The 27,950-nt window shown below is 32.4% G+C and overlaps 1 protein-coding gene across 1 annotated transcript in view; it reads right to left on the reverse strand.

Moving 5' to 3' along the window:
- Positions 1–27,950, reverse strand: part of Mccc1 (Methylcrotonoyl-CoA carboxylase 1) — a 44,989-nt gene that overhangs the window by 8,440 nt on the left and 8,599 nt on the right. Inside the window, 6 exon segments of the mRNA XM_072532771.1 lie at positions 3,390–3,690; positions 9,102–9,223; positions 10,127–10,327; positions 20,617–20,800; positions 24,866–24,924; positions 24,927–25,097. Of these exon segments, the coding sequence (XP_072388872.1) occupies positions 3,390–3,690; positions 9,102–9,223; positions 10,127–10,327; positions 20,617–20,800; positions 24,866–24,924; positions 24,927–25,097 (1,038 nt within the window).

Below are 27,950 nucleotides of genomic sequence, written 5' to 3' on the forward strand. Positions count from 1 at the left end.
TACCTGCTTAATTACAGTGCACATGATTCCTACATGCCGGCGATGTCGATATTTCAACGGAGCTTACAAATACTCGATTATTGGATCATTCTCTTCCCTTCACTTTTGCAGAATATCACGTGCCCGTTGGATTCAAAGAGATATTTTTGTTAACTGGTTTAAGAAATTTATACAATTTCCTGATCGTACAGTAGATAATCCTTCCGTTTACTGGACGGCATTAGGGCACATATTAAGAGCATAGAACTAATAAATATGCCACGAGAAAATATCTTTGTTATCATATATTTGCCGCCTCACTGTGTTCATGGAATGCAGCCACTTCTTGATGTATCGTTTATGACACCACTGAGCTATAGTGAAAATATGGCTGTGGCTATGAATCCGAGACAGCGGGTCCCAATTTATGTGGTGATGAGCTGTTTTTATGAAAGCGGCAACCATAGAAACTACGATTAATAGATTAAAAAAAACGGAATATATCTATTTGATCCAGCAGTATTTTCAGATTGGATATTCGCCCCATCTGCAACCACGGAGAGGTAATTTAATTGTCACATTATAGTCGTCCTAGCACTCCTATAGTTTAAATTTGACTAAATTTTCTATTCAAAATATTTCAAAAGCTGAGCTGGGGAGATGTAAACATTAAGTACATTCTTTGGGGAGCACCAAGAAATGAAAAAAAGAATAGTTATAGAATGAGTAGATCGCACAAATGGACTTGGTGGTCTTGAATGATAATAAATCAAGATTTACAAGAGATCGAAGTCGCACATCGACATCACGATAGTGAGCCAGCATATAGCAAGAAAAATTACAGAATGGGACGTGCTCGACGAAGAATCTTTATATTCCACAAATATATAAAATACAAAATAAATATAAAAACAGACAAAAAAATGGGTAGAATTAGAGGAGGGGCAAACTGAGTGAATGTTCAAAAAAGGATAGAAGTCATAAAAACAATAAAGACATAAATTCCTTATATTTTGGGAGTTATGGGAGGTGAAAATAAACTCGTTTTTTTTTTCAGGATAAAGTGAAACTAAAACAAATCATATTAGAAGAGACAACAATTGGTGGGGGGAGCTGAGCCTTATTTTTTAATCACATAGAACGTAAAAAAATGAAAAAATATGGAATTCTGGGAATGAGGGCATTTTGACTATATAAACGGGGGTGGGTACTCTTTAGAAGGCGTTTTCGTCGACGGGATAACTTCTAGGTAGATATTTTCAAGGGTTCTGGTTACCTCAAATTTTACAAATGTAAAGTGCAAAGTTTTATTTACGCACTCTTATATAGCTGAAAATATTTTCACATCAAGTTATTTTCACATTAGTTTCTTCATAACAGGTGTAGTTAATAAAAGAGGGCAATTAAAAATTTCATGCCTAATGCTTAACAATTTTACAGGCACACGATGCATGTTCAGTTTTTTGGTTCAATTTTCTTGAAATGAACCAAATGAAATACTGCTTTGTCGGCCATCTTACGGATGGCCTTACGACAATTCCATCACATGAGAATCTTCGTGATGACTTCCGACCTATTTGAAGTTATATTTCTATACGCGCGCTCCACGTTGGAAATTTGTATGGGAGTGAATCTGTGAAATCATTACATATGTAAGATAATGAGTAAGAGAGAGACAGAAGATATATTTTCCCTCTCTTCCTCTCTCGAATATAAAAATGTTCCTTTTGTATATATATTTATTATACTCGGTTCGCTATCTCCAGTCCGAACTGTCTAGTGAATTTAGTAATTATTTTTTTGCGAAGTTGGTTACTTTTTGACAGACTCGAGTGGCTGGAAATTACTATACAACCAAGCACACGTACTTATAGCTAATATTAATAGTAAACAAACTAAATAGTATATAAAATAGAACTTTACAAATTACCGACGATCAATATTTATTTATTTGCACCATATATAATAAATAGTGAGGTATGTTAAATTATAACAACTAAAATATATCTTTTAAATATACCTATACTACCCAAAATTTTATGGGTTTAGTATACACTTCCACTATTTAGAATAATTCTTCTTTTTTTAAAGAAAGAAATCTGCAATAGTAGGATACTTGAGCTATTAATACTGAAAAGTAGGAATTGTTGTGTTTCCGACAATGAATCTGTCAAAATATGCCCGAGCTAAGCGAATGGAGAATGGATATATATATATATATATATATATGTATATACATATACATATAATATTATATATACATTAAAATATTTATTAATATTATTATTTATGTGATATGTTTTGTATTATTTACTAAATGTTCATAATTATATAAGTTTGGTATTTCAAAATAATAATCTCAATAAATCACTGTATGACCCAGAACTGTCAATTTTGAAATACGTTTGTGTCATGTCCTCGGTAGTATAGTAGTCGGTATCCCCGCCTGTCACGCGGGAGACCGGGGTTCGATTCCCAGTCGGGGAGGACTTTTTTATTAATATTATTACATGGTAAATTAAACATATGCGTAAGCAGAAAAGTTATGTATATTATTGTCATTTTTAAATACTTATGAATATTGCATTTGAATTTGTATTGTATTATTATATTGAATTATGTTGCAGTGTATTGTATTGTATTTTTATATTAATAACAAAATAAACAATGAATTTTACTGCAGAGTATGTGCAAACAAATTCTTGCATTCAACTCCTTTCATACATATATGAAAATAAAAATATACATTTTCATCAAAATATTGATTCAATCCTTCATTTACTATACTCCTATTACAGGTCAAATGTTGTTTATTAATTGTAAGTAAGTTGTTATTAATTCTGTTTCTCTTTCTGCTATGTCTTACCTATAGCATTACATATGTAATGATTGTGCACTCACCATACCGCTACTGATTTTAACATGCATCTCTAAATGTCTCCTTCAATATATGAAGTTTTACATAGTTTAAATTTATTTTGCAAAACTCGTCATACAAAAACAGTCGTAACTTTTTGAAATAGTTCAGGATGGGAAAACCCAGCTGAGGTGGAAGCGAGTTACGTTAAACAATGCTGCCGACCGCATTGCGAAGCGTGGCGACGTCACTAAAATATTCAAAATGTCCAGTTATTCAAAATGTCCAGTTCTTTACGGAACTAGGGTTGGCGGAGGGGTAAAGAGAAAGGACTTCAAGCAATACACAATATCGTTGCCGAAGCACGATAGATTACACCACAGTATATTGCTTTATAAAGAATTCTTTAGCAATATACTGTGGATTACACAAACAGTAAATTATACTTGCGAAATAGTCAAGAGGAAAAATTAGACAGGATAAATACATAGATCAGTTTTAAAATCATGTTTCATATGTATTTTAGTTTGCTTTACTTAATATTTCAACTTACCAGTGTCTTTAAATTTTAATTTAATTTTTCTATCGTGTTCATAATTGACTCTAAAATTTGATTCTACAGTAAAAGGATTATACTGATCTTTTCGTGCAATTGCTTCTCCATTTTCTAAATCTCTATCTAGTAATATTGTTGCTATAGCTGCCTGGCATAATTGTGCTATAGATGGGTTTTCTTTCCTAAATAATGTATCATAATGATCTCTGATAAAGTTCGTATGAACGTTTCCAGCACTAAATTCGGGGTGGTCTGCAAGGTCCAATAGAAAATTTACATTTGTTTCTAAACCGGCAATCTACAAAGAGGATAAAGGACATTTTATTATATTGTACAATAAAAACATTTGTGATATATTATTTTATAGCTTTCTAGACCGTGGTATGTAATTATTTTTTCTAAGCCTTAAACCCTGTCAGTGAGACAGTTACGACCGTTGTTACATCGCTTTTGATAGTGTCTAGAGGTATTGCTTGTCAAATTTAACGTGATACTTGGCCGATTTGAAATTAGGCTTCACCCACGATGCGCATTCGACGATTCGACCACAACACATTTCGTCCTTATAATTTCTTGGCCGTTCGAAGTGCGAGGTACTTGTATAGTCTGCGACAAAGTTTTTTTTATTTTACTTATGTTTAAAGTTACTGTGTGTTGAAGAAATATCGTATTACAATAGATTTGACTTTTTAAATAATTATTGTTAAGTATTTTAAATTATAAACATGGATTTTTATTCAAAATTAGAAGGCAACGTCTTGTCTGGACAAACAAGGGAGGTAATAGCAAATGTAATTATTTTTATGCAGAGAGAAGCGATGCAAAATCCACATGTTAAAGATTTTAAAAAAGTTCAAGAGCATGCTTCCTTAGCAACGGGAGTAAGTATAGCCACTATAAAACGGATCTCTCGTAAAATGAAAATATAGAAGAAGGTGCTTCTACATCATTTTCGACGCCTAACAAGAGAATGAGATCTGCCCCAAAATCCAACTTGGGTGATTTTGACAATGATTTACTTCGGCGTATAATAATAAATTATTATGTCACGGAAAAACGAGTTCCTACATTGCGACATATAACAAACAAAATTAATGAAGACAATATTTATACAGGGTCGCATGAAACTTTGAGAAAAGTGATGAAAGACATGGGATTTTATATGAGAGATATATTTAATACGATATATTTCTACAAAATCTCCTTACAAAAATAAAATATTCGGGAAAGTTAATAATGTTATACAGTTTAGTACCTAAATACCGGATGTTGACAGCCATCCCAACGGGGCTGGTATTATTCTATTGTAAAGAAATAAACAACAAGATTAAAATATTTATGACTTACTAAAATGCCGAAGATCCGAAGAATAAAAGAATATATAATCGTTTTCATCGTTCTTGGCGTGTGCGTGTAAAAACACTTGCAATAAGTTGTTTCATCTGTCTTTCCTTGTCTAAGCTCGATTTGTTTACCTCCTCCAGTGGCGGAGCAAAATGTAGCATGTCAAACGAAATAATAGTTATAAAAGAAAATTATAAATTATTTTTCATTGAATTTCTAATAACGGAATATACGTATAAATTGCGAAGAAGTATTTTTCTAGCTTGCAGTACAATAGGACAGGATATAACGAAAAGTACATTTTAAAAGGATTTTGAAATATACCCAAAAAAAGTATAAATTATTTAACCCCCTTTAATTAAAAAATGATACAGATTTTTTAAGTTTTAAGCACTGTAGCGAATTCTGAACTGTTACAACGTACTGACCTTGATTAATTAGCTAATCAGTCAGCGTCTTCACTGGAACTGTCTTCATCATTGGAATCTTCCGCCAAATCGATGATAATCCTACTTTCATTTTCATCATATGTGATCATTTTTGCCCAGTCGTCCTGAATTATTTTTTCAGTATGGTTAACACAACTCGCCCACACTGCAGGTGTTGCCTCAGCTAATGCATCGCCCCAAACTTTTTTCGCTGTTTAATCTCCACGTCCATGTTCTCCAATATGACGATCATAGTAGTGTTTAGAAATGCCCCAGACCAACTCAATCGGATTATTTTGACAGTGATATGGAGGCAATCTCAAAACCTGATGCCCATGTTCTTGGAGTAGCTCGTCTATAATGTACCTGGTATTTTGTGGTTTATTCTGGCGACAAAGACTCAATAGCTCTGTCTTGCCCGAATCGTCGTTAAAAATTATTTTTTTCGCTCGTAACCAGTCCGATTTTTTCCAACTGGCATTCGGTAACTTTTCTATTAAAGAGCTATGGTATGAGGCATTATCCATAATAATTAGAGATGGTTCCTCCAACATTGGTATCAGCTTTTCTAAGACCCACTTTTTAAAAGACTCTTTATCCATAGAATCATGATAGTCTGCACTCTTCGATTTCGTAGAAAACAGTAATCCAGCATCTTTAACAAATCTTTGCCTACTTCCGGCATGTAAAACAACAAAGCGTTTACCTGTATTTTCGTGTCCTTTTATGATGCTTTTCACACAGTCATCTTGCCAAGTACGTTTATATGCCCCTTTTAGGAATATCCATGTTTCATCTAAAAAAACGAACTGAAGTGGGCTTGGACTTGAAAAATTTCTCATATAATGACTCAAAAAATACAGTCGTTTGGAGACAATACATGGTTTCTCACATAGCACTCGTCTAATATTTTCTAGTTTGTATGAAAACCCACAATTTTTCATAAGACGCCACAAACTTGTATCAGAACCGTCATAGAGATGCTTGCTTCTTAATTGTGTATTTAGAACTTTAATTGTAACGTGCTCTCCTTTTGCTTTCATGCCATACAGTACATTTCTAATCTCTCCTTTTATAGTATCGCTGACATCATTAGTCTTTTTTTTGTACATTACGTGACTCTCCTGGTGTAGTAAGAGCTGCCCCTGTCTTGTATTCACTCTTTATTCTGGTCACTGTGCGAAGACTGATTTTCAAAGCGTCCGCTACTCGTTCATGTACCGATGATAACGAAAGCAAAGGTCCGTTGTTTTCTTTTTCTTTTTTTTAAATACTCCAATAAATGAACTACACATTGTCGCATTTCTCCTATTATCGTTTTTCCCGGCATTTTTTTTATTAAATAGAACAATTAGTTATTCACAACAAAAAATAATAAGTAAAACTGTTCGGAACAAATTCCAACAATGACTGACTAAAATCGACTAAAACAACATAAAATATCAATGGTAATTGCTACAATTATAAACCTATTAGCCAGCTAATTCAAGAACAATGCCACAAGTCATTATTGCAATGGGTATCGGAAGAGAGAGAGTTCATTTATAATAAACTGGAATGTTTAAGGTGTCGAGAGTATAATTTTATGTAATGGAATTCCACACAGTAAGAGCTCAAACTATTAATTCATTAAAAACTGTTTACTTATAAAAACTTTTTCATCAGCTACTTCAAACCTGCACAGATCAGGGTAACATGTTAAAAAAAACACGTCACTGCCAGCTATCTGTATTCGTAAAGAGGCCGAACTTATCACCGACACCGTATCGGCCAAACGCATCGGTGTTATTGCTACAATACTGCGAGACGTGAGTGGTCTCTTCATTCCCTTCTCATCGCACTTTACCATGACGAACGTGACTCGCACAATTGAATTACGCATCTGTGTATCAGAGAGAGACGAATATTAAAAATTCCGTAGTAGCTTATTTCAGGCACACGCTAAGAACGATGAAAACGAGTATACCTATAATATAAAATATTACGACAACTCTAGTATAAAAATTAAGTAATAAATGGTTCGTCGGTATGTTCCAGGTATAAGATTAACTACTGTTCTTTTATTCTTATACAGTTTACTGTAACGCAAATGTAAAGCTTTCATCTCTGCCAATATTCCTCTTATAAAATTACAGAACGAGGCATTTATAGAAGTGTTCGAAAAAGCTGCCGCTTCAACATGACTGAATGGTCAATATTAATGAGTCAAATAAAATATAATTATTAGAATAATTTTTTTACCAAGTAACAAAAACAAAATATTTTGTATTTTGAGAAAAATTTCCGAAGGAAAAATTGAAACGTCAAAATAACATACAATTTAGACATATCATAGAAGTTCCATTAATAAATAAGGTCACTCTCTGTAAACTTGTAGTATGGAGTGTACCAACGAGGCGAAGAGACCGAGCGTATTATGTATCTCTTTTCCTCCGAATGCGTTCTCACTTAATTTTCTACGCAAGTGGACAAATTTGTCAAGTATCACCTTAAATTTGACAAGCTGTAATGGATTTTGACAAGAGCTATGAGTCATGCCGATGCAGTACACAAGTTTACCTGTTATTTACAAGATCATAGCTCTTATCAAAATCCATTACCTATACCGTCTACCGTAATGTGTTTCTTTTGCGACCGAGGAATATGGCCATGATAAATAAAGAAGATTTAAAAATCGTCATGGACGAAGATTAAAGCCTTGTAGGCCAGATTAAACCAAATTTTAGATAAAAAATGAAATATTGTAGCAACTAAAGGTAATATGAATGGCCAGAGTGCGAAAATTTTGAGATTAAGAGAAAGTAAATAATTAAGTTAATAAAGGAACGGGTAGTGCTATTGAAGAGTCAAGTTGCTAATCTTGTTGGTAATTTGAGAGATATGTGAAGGAGGGATAAGGTGAAGCAATAAATGTTGATAGATTAGGAAGGGGAATAACGAATATATAATTTGATATTCAGAGATTTGCTTCATTTTGGTAGAGAACTTTGCATTCCTGTTATCAACAGATTTTTTTAAGATACTCGTATTATTGGGATCGATCATGAGATTAGAATAAATAACAGTGTATATTCATTAGGTTAGGTACTACTTTTATTGGGATTTTATTTAATATTCCACTACCTTCTTTCAGGTTAAAAAGTTCTATTATTTCCCACATTCTTTGGAATGGCGACATCGCACAGATTTTGAAGACTACAAATATACTCAAATAGACGAAGAATCATTTTGACCGAGGCTATACAAAAGAGGTAAGGTGTAAAAGGACAATATTAAGAAAATTGATAAGAAAACAAAAACGATGTATGGGTAGAGTCAGTGAGATACTCTTGCATAATCAGTTAGGTTTAACGTGTGGTACGGATAACGTACTAAGAAGGATAGCCAGACGATAAATTAATTGAACGCCAAATAGTCCAAACTGAATTCGTCATTGTTATTAAGTAGAAATAAAAAGTGAGCAGAATTAGGATTTTACTGGACTAAGGCAGGATATAGGGATGAATATTCTATAGAGCATCAATTGTTTAACTTGGTAAGTATAATTAAAGTAAGAAGGGAACTCATCAAAGGTTTGGTTTGAAAAGAACTAGTTTGATATGCAATAGGCGCATGGAAGTTTAGATATAATAAGTATTGTAATTAACTATTGGCCTCAAGGCATTTTAATATAAAATCTTCTTTAGCAAATCAATTATTATTTAATATTATTACTACTATATGTTGCGCTGATGGGTTCTGGTGTCAGAAGTAATCTACATCCTCCTTGGCCAGGCGGCCCACAGCCATGGGGGTTTTTTTTTATTATAAAAAGCAGCCACTTATGTATTTTCAAGAAATAAAACATTTTTAAATTGAGTTTGGAATAAACTCGCCAGAAATGTAACATATGATAACTTATTTGACTTATTTATATAAACATACATAAAATGCTTACATTATATTCTCTTAGTTTTGCTTTTAGTTTTGAAAGACCCTCTTCTCTCTCCTTTCCCCAAACTACAAGCTTTGCAATCATTGGATCATAATGAATTGAAACTTCATCTCCCTGCCTAACACCTGTGAAATAAAACCTTTAAAAATATATTTTACTCCAATTATATTTAATATTAATTATAATTTAAAAATTACAAGGAAATAAATCTGGTCAAAATATTTAACAAACTTAAGAAAAAGTAAAATCAGAGGAAAATCGTATTACTACCGAGTACCAGCTGATAAAACAACATTAAATAAATAATTACACCAGTTAATAGATATTTATTGTACAAGACGATAACATTGTACTTTATCTTCGAGAGCGTTTTTTAACGTAGAGACGTCAGTCGAGACGCTAATTATGCTCGAGAAGATAATGCGATTTTATCGTCGTGTGCAATACAACATTTTTTTCTATAGCAAGACTTCAAGTTCAGGTGAAAAATATAATTTCAAAGAAAATTGTAATTTTTAGCACAAAAATCGCAATTGTGTTGCTCCGTTGCTAGGGATATGAATTACTCTGTCAACAAATGTCAAACAAATGTTACGTTTTGGTTTTTGCGGAGAATATTGTTGCGTTTTGTGTACAAAGTGAATAAATACGAAATGGACGGAATATCATCTGTTGCAGAATCTTACATTAAAGAGTCAATAAGCAATAAGATTGCAAAACAGTTGTTATAGCAACACTTTAACATTAGCTATGGAAAAAAATGTATTACCAACCGTACCAAAAGGAATCTATTCACTAGAGAAACCCACCAAACGCTTGAAAAGGTTTATTATGTAACTACCTATCAGAAATAAAGGGAAACGTTAGGCACGAAAGAATATACGAAAACAGATTTTAAAACACTTTTGGCCTTTTTGTTCAGTCCAACGATTGGGAAGTCTAATCTGAACTGAACGACTCAGTAACTTCCTTTTTTTTTAAAGGGCAAGTTATGTATACAATAAAATGAAAAATATTTAAATACCTACCAGTTTCTATTCGAGTATCATCTGCTGCTTCGGGTGTGGAAACGTAAGAGAGATGACCAGCACCAGGTAGAAAACCACCTCTAGGATCTTCTGCGTAAATCCTGGCTTCAAAGGCATGACCCTTTAAAGTAATCTCTTCTTGTGACAATGGTAGTTTTTCTCCTGACGCCACTTTAATTTGCCACTCCACAAGATCAGTACCTAAAACGCACAATAAGCGCCTTTTACAACTAAACATCTTTATTAGTTAAAGAGTAAAATTATTTCTCTTGGAAAAGTTATCTTAACACTAAGATTATATCTTGTTTGAAATTATTTGAAATTTTGGAAAAATCGGATCATGTATTTTGATAACATTAAAATTTTGTGTAATGAAAGTAATAAATTCAAAAGGACCTTTTTGAAAATGGTGTGTATTAGCAAAAGTGATAGTAATTTACAAAAGATCTGAAATTTAAAATCTAAGTAAAATTTATTATTACATTATTTCTTTATAATTCATTCATAAAACCACCAAAATATCGCAATTGTATTTTTAATTTCCATATACTTGTTACATGTTTTCGAGTATCGTGAATAATAAATAAATCTTCTTTTTTCTTATTAAAATTTTTTATCAAAATTTTCATGATTTGAATAGCCTTATTACCGAAACAGTGAATAAAAGCCTTCTGCAACTGAAAAAACCAAAAACAACATACAATGAATTAGACAAAGAAATATTACAACAAATAAAAAGAAGGAAGATCTTAAATAAATCTAACAAAAGGGGAACCGACGAATATAGAGCACTTAATAGGCAGATTAGAAAAGGAATCATACAACAAAAAAGAAAAGAAAACGAAAAATTAATAACAACAACTATTGAAAAAAATAAGAGTATGAAATGCCTCAGACCGACACTAGGACGACGTCAGATGATATCATTAATGGGAAAAGACGAAAATGAAATCACAACTAGAGAAAACATACTGACACGAATAGAAGAATTTTACACAGAACTTTACAGAACACATCAACAAGATGATGAGATGAGACCAGCACGGAAATTAATAAAAAATGTTGGATCAGAAATAATGCCAAAAGTAACAATTTCAGAGGTAACTACAGCATTGGAAAATATAAAGAGAAATAAAGCTACAGGAGAAGATAATATTACCATAGATATGATATTAGAAGGAGGTAAGGAACTAATTGCAATTTTAACTAAGCTTGTGGACAGTTGTTTACATCAGGGCAAAGTCCCTAAGAGCTGGAACAGCTCTAAAGTAATCTTATTACACAAGAAAGGTGATAGTCGAAAATTGGAAAACTACAGACCCAGCAGCCTACTGTCACACCTGTTTAAAATACTCACCAAAGTCATAACTACTCGACTAACAAGGAAATTAGACGAATACCAACCATATGAACAGGCAGGTTTTAGAAAAGGCTATTCAACTGCCGATCACCTGTTAACCACAAAAATATTAATAGAAAAATGTAACGAATACAAGTTTCCAGTTTTCCTAGCATTTGTAGACTACGAAAAAGCTTTCGATGCCATAGAACACACGGCCGTAATAAACGCAATGCAAAATTGTAGAATAGACAGCAGATATATTAACTTAATAAAAGAAACTATGAACCAAGCTACAGCTACATACTACCTAAATGAAAATGAACACATGAACCCTGTACCATTAAACAGGGGAGTCAAACAGGGAGATACTTTATCACCCAAACTGTTCACCTTTGTTTTGGAGGACGTTTTTAAAAATCTAAATTGGAAATATAAGGGAATAAACATCAATGGCCGCTATCTCAGTAATCTACGATTTGCAGATGACATAATCCTGATAGCTACTGACCTACAAGAAATGCAAACCATGCTTTTAGAACTACATACCGAATCTTCTAAAATAGGACTGAAAATGAATTTAAACAAAACAAAAGTCATGTACTCCGAAGACACCGTGACAATAATAAACGATAAAGTTATAGAAAAAGTTGAAGAATATATATACTTAGGACAAAAAATAATACTAAATAGGGAAATTCAAACTGAAGAAATAAAAAGAAGAAGAAAGTTAGCTTGGGCAGCTGTAACAGTCGTTACTTATACTGTATTTATATTAAAAATAATTTCAGAGATGTAGTATGGGTTGCCTAACTTTAAGTGTTCATTTGCCCATTAAGTGTGTATTTTTAATAATTTAAGTTGTCACTCTGATCTAATTTGGTACCATTGCGAATCAAAGAGATGGCAGGAGATTAGGAGAAGTGGAAAAATGGCTCTTCTTGGTTAATTAACTGTGAATTAAAATTCACTTTTGATCGAGAGTTTGGAGTGGTACATACAAGGTGGCAGTTAGCGAAAGAAAATCCAATTAATGCATAGAATTTCCTTCACTTCAAGAAGTTAAATATTCTAAGTATACCATAACGATTTAATTGACGGTGTTTTCGCAAACTCGGGAGGTGAAGTGAGATTTCTAGCACGGAATTAAGTAGCTATCTGGTAAATAATAATTTTTTATATTATAAACATTAGAGTATTTTATCTATATCCTATTATTCAGATTCATTATTTCATATTTTAATATAGTATTTTGTCCAAGGCCATTATATTTTTACTCTATGTGAAGCAAGGTCACGCTACATCCGATTGGATGGGTTTTTTTATCTACCATAATTATCTTTTTGCTCCGGTTTCTTATGCTGAAAGAAACTTTCCTCACTTCTTCTTTGATTTCTTTTTATGAATGTTGAGATTAGAAGTAACGGGGAATTGTTTTCAGCCACCTACCATGGAATTATAAATTTCCCTCAGAACATCCGAGGGAGAGTACCACTTCAACTCTATAAGAATCAGGGTCATTGGGACAAGCCAGGGGGTATTGTCTACTCCACCCTCATTTTTTTTCTCCAGCCTGCACCTAGAGGTAGGGCAGGACAGTCATCATCGGAACTGAGCCAATTAGCACCAGCTCCGTGCTAATTTCGGACCTCAAGGAGGACTTCGCTGGGACACCGAAGCCATTCGGGAGTATCCTTCCAGACAACTGTTTCACCTAGGAGGACAGTTGGTTTTTACTTCAGAACTATATATATGTATATATATATATATATATATATATATATATATATATATATATATATATATCTTGTTTCACTAGTTCTAGTTTTTTTTTTATAACATAAATATATATATTAATTAATATAACTCCCCTTGGTGTAAGGTATCGGTAAGTTTGAGCTCAAATTCTACCCAGAGATTATCTTCCATTGTTTTTGTATTAACCATTTATTTCTTTATTAACTTTAATTATTTCATTATTAACTTTAATTATTTCATTATTTGTCTACTTAACTAATTTTTTATATTTCATCTTGCGTTATTAACTCCGGTTATTATCCCTTCAGGATAATATACCGTTTCAATTGTTTAATTTGGCTTGTTCCCATTTATATATATTATTTTGTTTGTATGTGAATTTAGAAGTGTTTAACAATATTGTTGGTCATATTGTAGGTTAGTATGATATATTTACGTGGCTATACGTTCTACCAACGTTAGCATTATTTTTTTTAAGGTTGTTTTTTAACCTAGATGTAGGTTGTACACTCTATATCAGAGTTATTCTGTGTAGTTTTCAACTTTTTATTATAGTTGTTTTCAACATTTCTTTTTTTTAAAATATTATATTGTGAAATTTTCATATACTTTTTGGTAACTTAGAGATTGTCAGAATCTAAGAAGTTATATTTAATAAACTTGAATTTGTTTTGCATATAATTTTTTATTAATATTTCCTTACCTTTTTACATTTACAGCATTTTTGTTTATTACATCAACTTTAATTAATCTTAGCAGTATACGATACCTGGAAGAGTGACCGTTACTCTTTTTAGAGTATTATCCCTCTTCTGGCGCCCTCAATTTGTTTTCTTTGTTAATTTTTATTATATCTATTCATTTTTCTTATCTTCTTTTCTATCCATCATACATATTTTCCTGATTTACTGTCTTTAAAAGGCATGCAAATTGGCCGTATCCATCCTTGAGTTTCTAGTGGTCATTCTCTTGCCTACATTGCTAGCCTAGCCACATTCCGTTCAATATTTTTTTTCATACTTCTTTACTTAATTGTTATCTATTTTATCCCATATATATATAGACCACTCTTCTTATACCTCTCTCCTCCTACACACCCCAGTATTTTGCTACATCGGCGTCCCAACGCGGTGCCTTTTCCAAGTTTTTGGTTTTAAGACAGTAGCTTTTAGCTGAGTCCTTTTTTTTTCTTACTTGAGTTTTTGTATTTTTGCTTCTTCTTTTTTTTACTTATATTATTGCTGATTTATTCTATCTTTAAAATTTTTATTAATACTAAACAGGTATACTTATACTGCTGTATTGATTTATTAGTTTTATTTATTAGATTTATTAGTTATTAATATTTTGAGACCTCAGTGATAGGTTATAGTAGTACAACTTACATTCTAGGTTGAATTTTGTATTTTTATTAAGAACTTATATTTACTTACTTACCTACACATACTTATATCGTATATTATATAAACTTTTATTCCTACAGCCAACAGTACTATACTTATAGGTACTATTAATTGTTGCATATATATTAATATTTGGTTTAGAATAGTTATAATTTACATATAACTAGAAATTATTTTGAGTATTTTAGTAAGATAACTAAGGTATTTATTTGATTATATATATATTATTTTTGCTGGCTATTTTGACCTTGGTGGTGTGTTGCTAATAACTTGGCCACATTTTTTTTCACAAATCAGTTCCGAAATTAACTACTAATCATGAAACGTTGAATCCGCCTGTTTTAAGTGATCACAGATGGTCAACTACCAATTCTTCTTTACCCAGTAGCGTTAAACACAATTCTAATGATTACAGTAGTGAAATAGTTCCATTATCAGTATCAACTTTTAGGTTTGTTGATGATGATGATAAATATGTCTATGGTTGTACCATATAATATTTATAACCAATCAAATACTTTAGATTTGCGATTCTTTGTTGGCGATAGAGTTTTAAAGAGAAACTTTGTAAAATCAAGTAAAGGTGATGCTATTTCGGCAAAATTTTGCCAGAAATACATTCCGTGTACGGTTGTAAGGGTAATATCTCCTTTGGTATATGAATTAAGGGACAATTCGTCCAACAAACGAATTGGTCAATTTCATGTAAAGGATTTACTGCCTGATAACACCATCGACGAGGTTAGTTCTTCATCCTCAGAAGAAGACTAACTTAACACTTTCGTTTAAGCTAATCTCTTTCTCTGTTTGTCTTTAGCTTATTTTGATTATATTTTGCATTTTAGTCTAAGATTTTCTTAATCACCAGATAACGTAGGTACACCGCTTTTTTTTTGTATCTTTTGGCATTGGTTAATGACTTCTATAACTTATTAGATAATTAGTATGTATGACTTATCCATTTTTTTTTGTATTATAAATGATGCACTTCATAATGAATTAATATTCTTAAGTACTAATCTTCCCAGGAGAATTACTCCTTTTAACCTCATATGATACGAGGGTTGTTTAGTATATATTTACATATTTAGATTTATACTTATAGTTAATCCTATTACTGATAAGGAACTATGGAACTATGTTGTTACACTACTGGATCATATATTGTGTGTTATATCTTTGATATTTGATTCCTTAGTATTTGTTTTGATATATTTGTTCAATATTTGCCAATTTGGAAAGATGATGTGATTTTTTTTTATCTTTGGTCTGCTTTATTCTCACTTGTCACGAAAATCTTGAATACTCTACAATAATTTATGTCCTGATTCCATATACAGGATGGTTCTGGAATTAGTTTGGAATTTTGAAGTAGGTAAGGATGACCGGCGCGGCGTCCTTCTTATTTCTTCTTATTTATTCTTTTGAATTTTCTGTCAATGAATCTGTCAATACTCAGCTTTAGTGAATACGTGGGTTCGAGATTGTTGCTCAGCAACTGATCACTGCTGCTCAATTAGGTTCGTACTATATGTGTTTATTGCAGAGTAGGCAGATGTTTATGCCTCATAATATTTCTGGTCAGGAAATGCTCGCGACATGTCCTAACCATTCTTGTGTGATTGTCCAAATATTCCAGTTACCTTTTCACAACTTGATAGGGAAGTTTAATTAGTTCATATTAGTTATCTTACTGCAGGTTATGTTTTTTTTCTTTAACTATCCCTACACATGTCAAGTTAGTCATTTTCATTATTTAAGAGTTTAGACAAATGAGTTGTTCTCTTAGTGTAATCCCACTTCTTTCCTTAGGCATAAATTGCTGTTTAGATTTAGGACTATTCCCGGATAATTCCATGCTGCGAGAACTTGTTATAAATCTACAGTTTTGTTCAAAATTGGTTGCTTGTTCTCGACATATTTTTTTTTCTTTCGTTAGTAATGGTATTATAGGAAAAGTCCACCACTTATATTTTCTTAGGATTTCTATTGGAATTTTATCGGTGTCTGGTTATTCTCATACATCTGTTGTAGCCACATGCTATAGTTAGCGAATACCAGCACACTCAAAATTTATTTAGCCTCTGAATTCCTTTAGTCCATTTTAGATTTTAGACTTTAGGTATTTATCTTTATCTTTGGTTTAGTTCAGTTACATATTACATTACTTAGTCTGAATAAGTGTGGCAATGCTGCTTCACACTTTAGGAAATTTTGCTTTATTGTAATTACTTAGTTGGTATTGGCTCATATTACCGGATGAGGGTAAGAGCTAATTTAGTTATTAGCATTAGTGAGAATTGGTCCTCTCCTGATCGTTCTTCTTTGGATATGCTCTATTTATAAATCTGGTGTCCATCGATAGTCCGATTTTGGATTCAGTGTCTGATTCCTCACTTATTTGGTTTATTTGGTTATGTAGGTTCGTATCACCATATGTGGGTGTACGTAGACCTCATTTAGTTTTGAGATTTAGTATTGGTGTGAATGGGTCCATAAATCTTCCTGGTCGTTCTTCTTTGGATATGCTTTTATGAATCTGGTGTCCATTGATAGCCTGACTTTGGATTAAGCGTCCTATTTCACATTTATGTTGGTTATTACGTCTTTGATATACTTTGGTATGTTTACGATTTAGATTACTATTTGTGTTATTTGGTTTGGTGAGAATTGCTCCATAAATCTTCCTGATTGTTCTTCTCTGGATATATTAATATGAATCTGGTGTCCATTGTTAGTTCAATTTTGGATTAAGTGTTCAATTCTTAACCTATTTAGTTTATGATTTCTTTGATCTTAGTTTAGTATATCTCCGGGTGAGATATTGTTTGAATTGGCTCATACATTTGCCTGGTTGTTCGTCCTTGGATATACTTAGTCTTATAAATCTGATGTCCATGGATAGTTCAATTTTGGATTTAGTGCCCAATTCGACATTTATTTGTCAGCAAGAATTTAGTTGGTATATTTAGTTAATATTTGGCTTTTAAGCATATTGTCGATTGAGATTTTGATTCGACTTTCGAGTCATCTGAGTTTGTGGTGTCTGGCGCCATGACCATTCTTTTTTTTCCGTGATCTTTAGTTCGTGGTTATTTTTTTTGTGTAAACTTACGGATCAACGTGGAATGTTAGGCCAGTACACTTAGTTATTGATACTTTTAATTTTAGGAACAAAAAAAAAAAAATTTTTGATTAAAATTTTTTTTTCCCGACTAGTAGGGGAATGTAACAGTCGTTACTTATACTGTATTTATATTAAAAATAATTTCAGAGATGTAGTATGGGTTGCCTAACTTTAAGTGTTCATTTGCCCATTAAGTGTGTATTTTTAATAATTTAAGTTGTCACTCTGATCTAATTTGGTACCATTGCGAATCAAAGAGATGGCAGGAGATTAGGAGAAGTGGAAAAATGGCTCTTCTTGGTTAATTAACTGTGAATTAAAATTCACTTTTGATCGAGAGTTTGGAGTGGTACATACAAGGTGGCAGTTAGCGAAAGAAAATCCAATTAATGCATAGAATTTCCTTCACTTCAAGAAGTTAAATATTCTAAGTATACCATAACGATTTAATTGACGGTGTTTTCGCAAACTCGGGAGGTGAAGTGAGATTTCTAGCACGGAATTAAGTAGCTATCTGGTAAATAATAATTTTTTATATTATAAACATTAGAGTATTTTATCTATATCCTATTATTCAGATTCATTATTTCATATTTTAATATAGTATTTTGTCCAAGGCCATTATATTTTTACTCTATGTGAAGCAAGGTCACGCTACATCCGATTGGATGGGTTTTTTTATCTACCATAATTATCTTTTTGCTCCGGTTTCTTATGCTGAAAGAAACTTTCCTCACTTCTTCTTTGATTTCTTTTTATGAATGTTGAGATTAGAAGTAACGGGGAATTGTTTTCAGCCACCTACCATGGAATTATAAATTTCCCTCAGAACATCCGAGGGAGAGTACCACTTCAACTCTATAAGAATCAGGGTCATTGGGACAAGCCAGGGGGTATTGTCTACTCCACCCTCATTTTTTTTCTCCAGCCTGCACCTAGAGGTAGGGCAGGACAGTCATCATCGGAACTGAGCCAATTAGCACCAGCTCCGTGCTAATTTCGGACCTCAAGGAGGACTTCGCTGGGACACCGAAGCCATTCGGGAGTATCCTTCCAGACAACTGTTTCACCTAGGAGGACAGTTGGTTTTTACTTCAGAACTATATATATGTATATATATATATCTTGTTTCACTAGTTCTAGTTTTTTTTTATAACATAAATATATATATTAATTAATATAACTCCCCTTGGTGTAAGGTATCGGTAAGTTTGAGCTCAAATTCTACCCAGAGATTATCTTCCATTGTTTTTGTATTAACCATTTATTTCTTTATTAACTTTAATTATTTCATTATTAACTTTAATTATTTCATTATTTGTCTACTTAACTAATTTTTTATATTTCATCTTGCGTTATTAACTCCGGTTATTATCCCTTCAGGATAATATACCGTTTCAATTGTTTAATTTGGCTTGTTCCCATTTATATATATTATTTTGTTTGTATGTGAATTTAGAAGTGTTTAACAATATTGTTGGTCATATTGTAGGTTAGTATGATATATTTACGTGGCTATACGTTCTACCAACGTTAGCATTATTTTTTTTAAGGTTGTTTTTTAACCTAGATGTAGGTTGTACACTCTATATCAGAGTTATTCTGTGTAGTTTTCAACTTTTTATTATAGTTGTTTTCAACATTTCTTTTTTTTTAAATATTATATTGTGAAATTTTCATATACTTTTTGGTAACTTAGAGATTGTCAGAATCTAAGAAGTTATATTTAATAAACTTGAATTTGTTTTGCATATAATTTTTTATTAATATTTCCTTACCTTTTTACATTTACATCATTTTTGTTTATTACATCAACTTTAATTAATCTTAGCAGTATACGATACCTGGAAGAGTGACCGTTACTCTTTTTAGAGTATTATCCCTCTTCTGGCGCCCTCAATTTGTTTTCTTTGTTAATTTTTATTATATCTATTCATTTTTCTTATCTTCTTTTCTATCCATCATACATATTTTCCTGATTTACTGTCTTTAAAAGGCATGCAAATTGGCCGTATCCATCCTTGAGTTTCTAGTGGTCATTCTCTTGCCTACATTGCTAGCCTAGCCACATTCCGTTCAATATTTTTTTTCATACTTCTTTACTTAATTGTTATCTATTTTATCCCATATATATATAGACAACTCTTCTTATACCTCTCTCCTCCTACACACCCCAGTATTTTGCTACACAGCATTCGGTAAACTGAACTATATACTCAGAAATCAACAAATTTAAGGACAAGAAAACAAACACATGGATAAGACAGAAAACCAAAGTCACCGATATGGTGCAAAAATCGTTAAAGTTGAAATGGGAATACGCTGGACATGTAGCTAGGAGCGATCTAAACAAATGGCACAGATCAATTTTAACCTGGAGACCATACCAAAACAAAAGACCCAGAGACAGACCTCCTATGAGATGGACAGATGATTTGAAAAGGACTGCCGGGAAAAATTGGCTACAAGTAGCGTACAATAAAAAACAATAGAAAGGAAGACTTGAAGAGGCTTATGTTCAGATGTGGACGTGAATGGCTAGACGAAGAAGAAGAAGAAGATCAAAATTTTCATGTTGGCAATATAATTGTCAAAAACAATTTAAACTACAAACTGATTTTTTCTCGAAGTTGGCATTCATGATATTAAGGGTTATTATGTACTTCTTCACCGTTAGCTACTTGGAAATAGCAATAGGGAAAACCGCCAAAGAATAAACAGAGGAAAGAATTCTGAAAACATTTACAGGTTAAATCTAATAATTTCCTAATACCACGTCAGTCAATGACAAACTATACCCATAACAAGCACGGACAACAAGTAATTTTAAATACTAATACCTTTTTTATTGTAATGATATTACCTGTAATCATTTCGGTAATAGGATGTTCTACTTGTAGTCTAGTGTTCATTTCCATAAAATGAAAAGCGTGAGATTTCTTGTCCAAAATAAATTCAACTGTACCAGCTCCCACGTAACCAACAGCTTTAGCTGCCCTAACAGCAGCCATGCCAAGTTCGTTCCGTAATTTTGGGGAAAGACCAGGCTGAAACAACAACAAACATAGTACCTATTCTAAGTAGAGTACATATCTAAAGTCTTCTCTACTCCACTATTTTCTGACATAAAAACGAAAATTGATATCCCATTGCGCATGAGCGAAAGCATTCCTTCTCCTTCAAGAACTGTGAGACCTTGTGATAGAAGCATCACTGCTCCTCTGATAGAGAAATTCAGCCTTCATTAGCCTTCTTCCCCTACTCTGTCAGGACGACGAAAAATAATTCAAAAACTAACAAATTAATCTAAAAGCATTATATAATTTGGTCTTTAGCATCGTATTTATAAAGTTGAAAAAGCCAAATCACTTTTTAAGATGTGGATACAATTATCACAATAATATCTACGACTGTTAAGGTTAAAATAAATCCAAAAACTTAATATTAAATTAGAACACACCGGTGAACTGCACATTTCTTCATTTCGTAAAAATACAAACTTTTATCTTAAATTTATTAATCTGTGGTATTTTAGTAAAATTATAAATAGTTGTTCATAGTTTTTATGATGTGTTGCTGACATAATCATTAAAAATTCTAACGAACTCCTTTTGTTAAATTATGTTTCCGTCGTCCCTCCATTTATGATCAATTTTAACACCCTCAAAATTATTGATTAATGACCCCTATTAATGAATGATTTTCTATTAATGAGCGATTTCATTATAGGCAACACAACATACATTGCTTGCATAAATTAAACGCTCTGTGATTGGCAGTGACCTGTGGTGTAGGCAACCAAACATATACCTATTTATATTCCCACTAAAAAATTAATTTAAAATGAAGTAGCCGCTGTTAGTACTACCTGTCATTGTATGTCATTATTTACTTTATTGTTTAAAATTCTGTGTATTTGAAAAATCAAAGGATTGATATTGACGAAGAGTTTAATTTAACTCCACCAAAATTTAACTTCTATCACAGAATTTACATAAGTCCAAGAAGACTTAAATATAAATTTGTCAAAATGCTATACAGCAGATAATCATTTATCAATATCTTCCTTTAATTTCAGTAATTGTGCCATTTCAAATATTAATGTTTACTATAATAAAACTACCAATAAGGAAACTTTGAATAAAGTCAATGAAAGCTGAAAAAATTGTTGTTTATCGTTAAGTAAATAAATATTTAAACTAAGATATCTTTATTTCTGAAAAGTACGGTCGACGGAAAAGTTTTGTAACGAACTCGTGAATTAAAATGGCGATTAACAATCTCGAACATTAACGCGCTCGCTTCGCTCACGCGTTAAAATATCTCAATTGTTAATCGCCCTTATTAATACACTTGTTGGTTAAATAACTATTAAATGACATTCTATGGCAAGTAACATTTCGACAATGTATTAACTACTCACATTAATTTTGTAGTCTTTAACTTTGATCTAACATCCTCTAAAAAGTAAATTTATTTGTTTAGGTTTCTACATTTTGATAACTTCTGTATTAGATAATATTTTTTAACTAACCATATATGAATCAGTTATTTATAAAACATATTAAGTCACCCATTTCCAGACATTTTGACAGTAAACCGATGTTTACACATAGGCGCATCATTTGCTGATGAAACATATTAAGTACTATATTACAGGTCACTCACTTACAGACCGTATTTCATTCAGTTTATTTATGAAAGATATTAAATCGACGACTTAATATGTTTCCCAAATAAACGTTTATCTACAAATTTGACAGAATACATACAACCTCTAACCTAATTTTTGTTTGTTTGTCCTCTGTCGTTGCTAAAGCATTATTGATGCTTTACATTCGTATTTTAGTAACAAAAATGAGTGATAGTGAAAGTGTTAAACGGAGGAAGAGAAAAGGTATACTACAACACTGACGAGTATAAAGTCAATATAATTAAAAATGTAATACGTTCTGAAGCAGGGTATGTTAACTACAAAGGCAATATAGTACGTTCAAGAAAAACCGGAAAACCGTGCAGGTAAATAGTTGTAACTAATATACATAGGCAAGTTATGTTAAATTAGGTTATATTTTAGCTGCAAGATGAAATGCTGGGTTAAAATGACGGAAGAACAGCGTCAGGACATTTTGAAGAAAATATATTCCTTCAAGACCAAAAACGAGCAAGATATTTACCTAGGGAGTCTAATCGAGACCATACCTATAAAAAATCGAAGACCAAGAAAATTAGAGAACAAGAGGAAAAGATCATTTAAAGCGAGAAACAGTTCATTTATTAATAACGTTTATTTGGGAGAACGTAAAATAATGATCTGCAAGAAAGCGTTTGAAAGCTTCCACGACGTAATATCAATCAAAATTAATTGCTTATAAAATTTACTACTTTTGGGAAAAACTCCTGAAGATAAGAGAGGGCAGCAGAATAACAGGAAAACCATTCCAGCCAACACTGTTGCTCAAATAATGGATCACGTTCAATGTTTTTCCTTAAAAAAAGTCATTATTCTACACAAGAAGTCGAATATCTTTGTTCAACCCTGAACATAAAAATTATGTACGATCTTTTTAAAACTAAGTACCATAACACAAAAGTAGGATATCCATTGTATTACAAAATTGTTAAAGAGAGGTTTAACTATCGCTTTGGATGGCCACAAGTGGGCACGTGCTGTGAACGTGAAAGACTAACGTTAAGACTGAAAAATGCAACACTTAATGAGACTGCAAAACGTGTTGCTGCTGCCGAATTGCTTGTCCACAAAAAACGGAGTAACAAATTTTACAAATATGTAAGGGATATAACAGTACTATGTAAAGCGAGTAAGGGCACATCACTTTGTTTAACATTCGACTATATGCAGAATATTTCACTTCCATGCATTCCTATTCAGGAAATGGATTATTTTAGGCAATTATCCGTGCTTTTTTTTCTCAATTCATAATGAAAGGAGACTTCTATGCCTCAATAAATGGAAACATAGAAGTCTTCTTCCTATTGGATTACTTGAATATTTATGCTTTGACTAGCGTTGAAAATTTGTACCTGTACAGTGACAACTGTGCAGGACAAAACAAAAATCATTCGATGATACGTTTTCTCTTGACATTGACAGATATAGGCCGATTCAAACAAAATTTCTATAGATTGCCTTTAAGAGGTCATTCATTCCTCCCGAATGATAGAGACTTCGGTCTGGTTAAGCGTGTATGGCATCGAACAGATCGCTATTACACTGTCAAAGAAGTCATGGAACCAATACTACGTCCTGGAAAGAAACATAAGTTTTTAGTAAAGCTAGTTGATACTACAGACATTCTTGATTTTCAAAAATGGTGGCCCACTCTCTACAAAAAAGTTACAAATTCTATTGAATGTATTGCTAAGGAAAGAACCTTTTAAAATTTCAGAATACAATGAATTTGTATTTGACTCAAAAACAAAAGGTACTGTTACTGTTAGTAATTTTATTGGTGGCGCTATAAGGAGACGTTTACTTAAAAAAAACCAGGGCAGTATGTACTCAAGTTTATCAATCAGTGTCCCAATTTGAAAGAGAAGATAGGCGATTTAAAGAAGACACTTCAGTAATTACCAGAAGAGCACAAAGAATTTTATAATACGTTACAAGACTGGCCAACTCGCCAATAGGAAATAGCTTCTTACATCATCACATGTAATTTAAGTTTATAAAAGCACATCAACTTTTTTGGCAACAGTTTCTTGTTATTTTTTTCAGGTTTAATAACTTATTTTTATGTTTTAGATAAAAAATATATATCAACAACTATGTTTATTTATGAATCATACTAAGGCATAATGTAACCAAAATCTAGAAACATACTGATGTGATACAAGAGCCAATGATGTATTATTTGCCATATGATTTTATTTAAAATAATTTTATTAAATGATGCAAACCTACCATTTTTATTGATTATCTGATTGCAATATCGTAAAAGCTACGCTGAAAGTTGCTGCCGTTAATTTAGATATGTGCTCAGAATCTATTGATATGAGTTTTATGAATCAGAAAATAGTTAGATAGATACTTTAGACCTTCACTGTAAAATTGTACATAAAATTATTTAAATTTTTCTAGGATAAGTTACCGCTGGAGCTTCTTCTATAATTTTTTGATGCCTTCTTTGTACAGAACAATCCCTTTCAATAAATGCACGGCATTTCCATGAGTGTCCGCAAAAACTTGTACTTCTACGTGTCTCGGCTCAGTAACAAACTTTTCTAATAATACTACAGAATCAGCAAATGCCTTTTGAGATTCAGTTTTGGCAGACTCTAACGCTTCTTCAAAGTCTTGTTCAGTAAGGGCTATTCTCATTCCTAAAAATTATTCAATATAAATGTTAATTCTAAGGAAGCTGGCTAGTTTATTGGCTAACCACTACAAGATGATCAATTAAACATTAACACAGAATAATTGAAGAAACCCGAAAAGAGAAAAATGGAAAACTACAATTGAATAGAAATACAAAAAACACAAGAAATTGTACCAATACTATCACGTTGCGAATTTGCAACCTATGCATTATAGGAGAATAGGTGAAGAAACGCTAATAAAAAACTAGTTTGGGTTTATGCAAACTAGGTCAATGAATTGAAGCGAATGTAGAATGAATACAGGAATGAAATAAGAAGATCTAAGAGAGAAATGGGAAGTAAACTGCTTCAGGATTTCGAAAGGGAAATTGTTAATTTGTAGCTATTATTTGTTTAATGATCTCCTATAATCTTCCTTTCTCTGGTAACTAATAAGAAAGTAAATCTGACAGAAATATAGAGAGATATTATAAGGAAAGTGTGTTTTTTTGACTATGCATGTATATTGGTTGAGCTTTGATAAGACTGCGTCTTCCGAACTCTTCGCAACATTGCCCTCACCCCGTATCCGATAGGTGTGGATTTCCACCTGGGGATGTGTTTCCGTATTTGGCTTTTTCATCTTACGATTTTCGTTCTTCTTACCCTTATGTTTTTCTGTGTGTTAGGTTGCTAATTCCTAACGCCACAACCCCCGTTTGGAGGACCTTTTCTTCAGCAGCCCATTTAGAAAAAGACATGGCATCAGCCGCCCATGGCATTTGTGGACCTGAGAAAGGCGTATTACTCTGTACCAAAGTCAGAACTATGGGAGGCAATGTACAAATTAGAAATACAGACGGGACCCATAGAAGCTACAAAAGCTCTGTATAAAGAAAATAAAGTGTCCATTAAAATGGGAACAAGAATCATAGGAGACTTCACCACAACAAAAGGGCTCCTGTAGGGTTATTCCACATCTCAAACCCTATTCAAAATATACGTAGAGAAAGCCTTAACTACATGGAAAAGAAAATGCGAAGGCAAGGGAGTACCGGTACGGAACGAATACCTATATACGTTAAACTTTGCAGACGATCAAGTAGTGATTGCACAAGACCAAGACGACCTCAGCTACATGATGAAGAAACTACAAGAAGAATATACCAAGGCTGGCCTAGATATTAACCTCGCGAAAACAGAGTACCTATCTACAAGTGAAGAAGACATAGAAGATCTACAGATTGATGACAACATAACAATCAAAGGAAAGGATTAATTCAAATACTTGGGGTTTATAATCACGAAAAAGGCAACAACAGAGAAAGAAATTACACAAAGATTAGCACAAATAAGAACAGCAATCCAACAACTTAACTCAGTATGGTGGGATAGACATCTAAATATGAATACAAAAACACAGATTTATACAACATTAGTGCGAAGTATTATGACATATGGGGCTGAAAATTGGATCATAAACAAGAAAAACAGCAGTAACATAGTAGCAATAGAAATGGAATGCCTGCGAAGATGTTGCAGAGTAACAAAAATGGATAGGAGAAGTAATGACGAAATGAAGCAAAGAACATCAATAGAAACAGACATACAATATATAGAACAAAAAAGACTAAAGTGGTATTTACATGTAAGAAGAACTAACGACAACAGATGGATAAAGAGAATAACCGAATCGAGCCCCATAGGAAGGAGGAAAAGAGGACGACCCCGAAAATCCTTGAGGAACTAAGTAGACGACGCCATGAGTAAGAGAGGCTTAAACGATGGAGAATGGGACAGCAGAGAGACATGGAAACGGTTGTGCGAGGGAAGGCAGTGAATACTGTAGAATCCCTGAATATATATATATATATATATATATATATATATATATATATATATATATATATATATATATATATATATATATATTGTTATGATATGTAAAATCGAGAAAAATATTGGTTTGTTTAAAAATATTTCAAAGTTCAAAAAGATTAAAATAATTCAGATAAGTAGGATAATATCCAACAAACATTTCGGAGAAGGAAAGTTATTAAATTCTTGGATTACTTGTACTAAACAAAATGTAAGCTTTGCATAAATTATTTCTTTGTTATACTTGAGTGACCCGCATAATTTTAAGTGAAATCCAAAGACAATTGAAATACATTAATGCAGTGATTAAAGACAATAGAAGGGATTATAGAAAGAGGTTCTTGTTAGTTTTTAAGAATTATAGAAAAATATTATTTGTAAATAAGTTTTAGGAAATTTATAATTATAGGTAAAAATTTGTTTGTTATCGAAATGAAAAAATGGGGGAATTGTGACGAGTTTTGATTGGCGGAGATTGAAAAAGGTGGGATAAGTATGTAGGAAAAAGTTTAGCGAGATTGAGGAGAGAGAAGAGAGGATCAGTTGGTTTCCAAGTCTGTAAGACGAACAGTGATTGTTCTCTGGCGGTTCCTGAAATGTAGCAAGCAGTAGTGTTGAATGTTAGTGAGTTTTTGTGGAGTTAGTGTATCTGACAGAAGCTGAAGCAGCAAAATATTGTAAGTCATATTTCTCTACTTATATTCCAAGAGTCACTGTTCAGGCCAACGAGAGATTCAGTTTATCGTAAAGAGAAGATATTACAAGAGTCATTTTTCACTCGGGCCAACGAGAGATTCAGTTTATCGTAAAGAGAAGATATTCCAAGAGTCATTTTTCACTCGGGCCAACGAGAGATTCAGTTTATCGAGAGGAGAAAGGCTATCATAATTTGAATTATTTGTGCTTTTGAAGGAGATCATTAAGGACGATATACTTGCAACAATCTGTGTAAGATTGCTGATTACATAGGGAGCGGTTGAGAGGAGATAATATAGTCTA

This window comes from Diabrotica undecimpunctata, chromosome 5, assembly GCF_040954645.1.
Source record: "Diabrotica undecimpunctata isolate CICGRU chromosome 5, icDiaUnde3, whole genome shotgun sequence".
In the NCBI taxonomy this organism is placed as follows: Eukaryota; Metazoa; Arthropoda; class Insecta; order Coleoptera; family Chrysomelidae; genus Diabrotica; species Diabrotica undecimpunctata.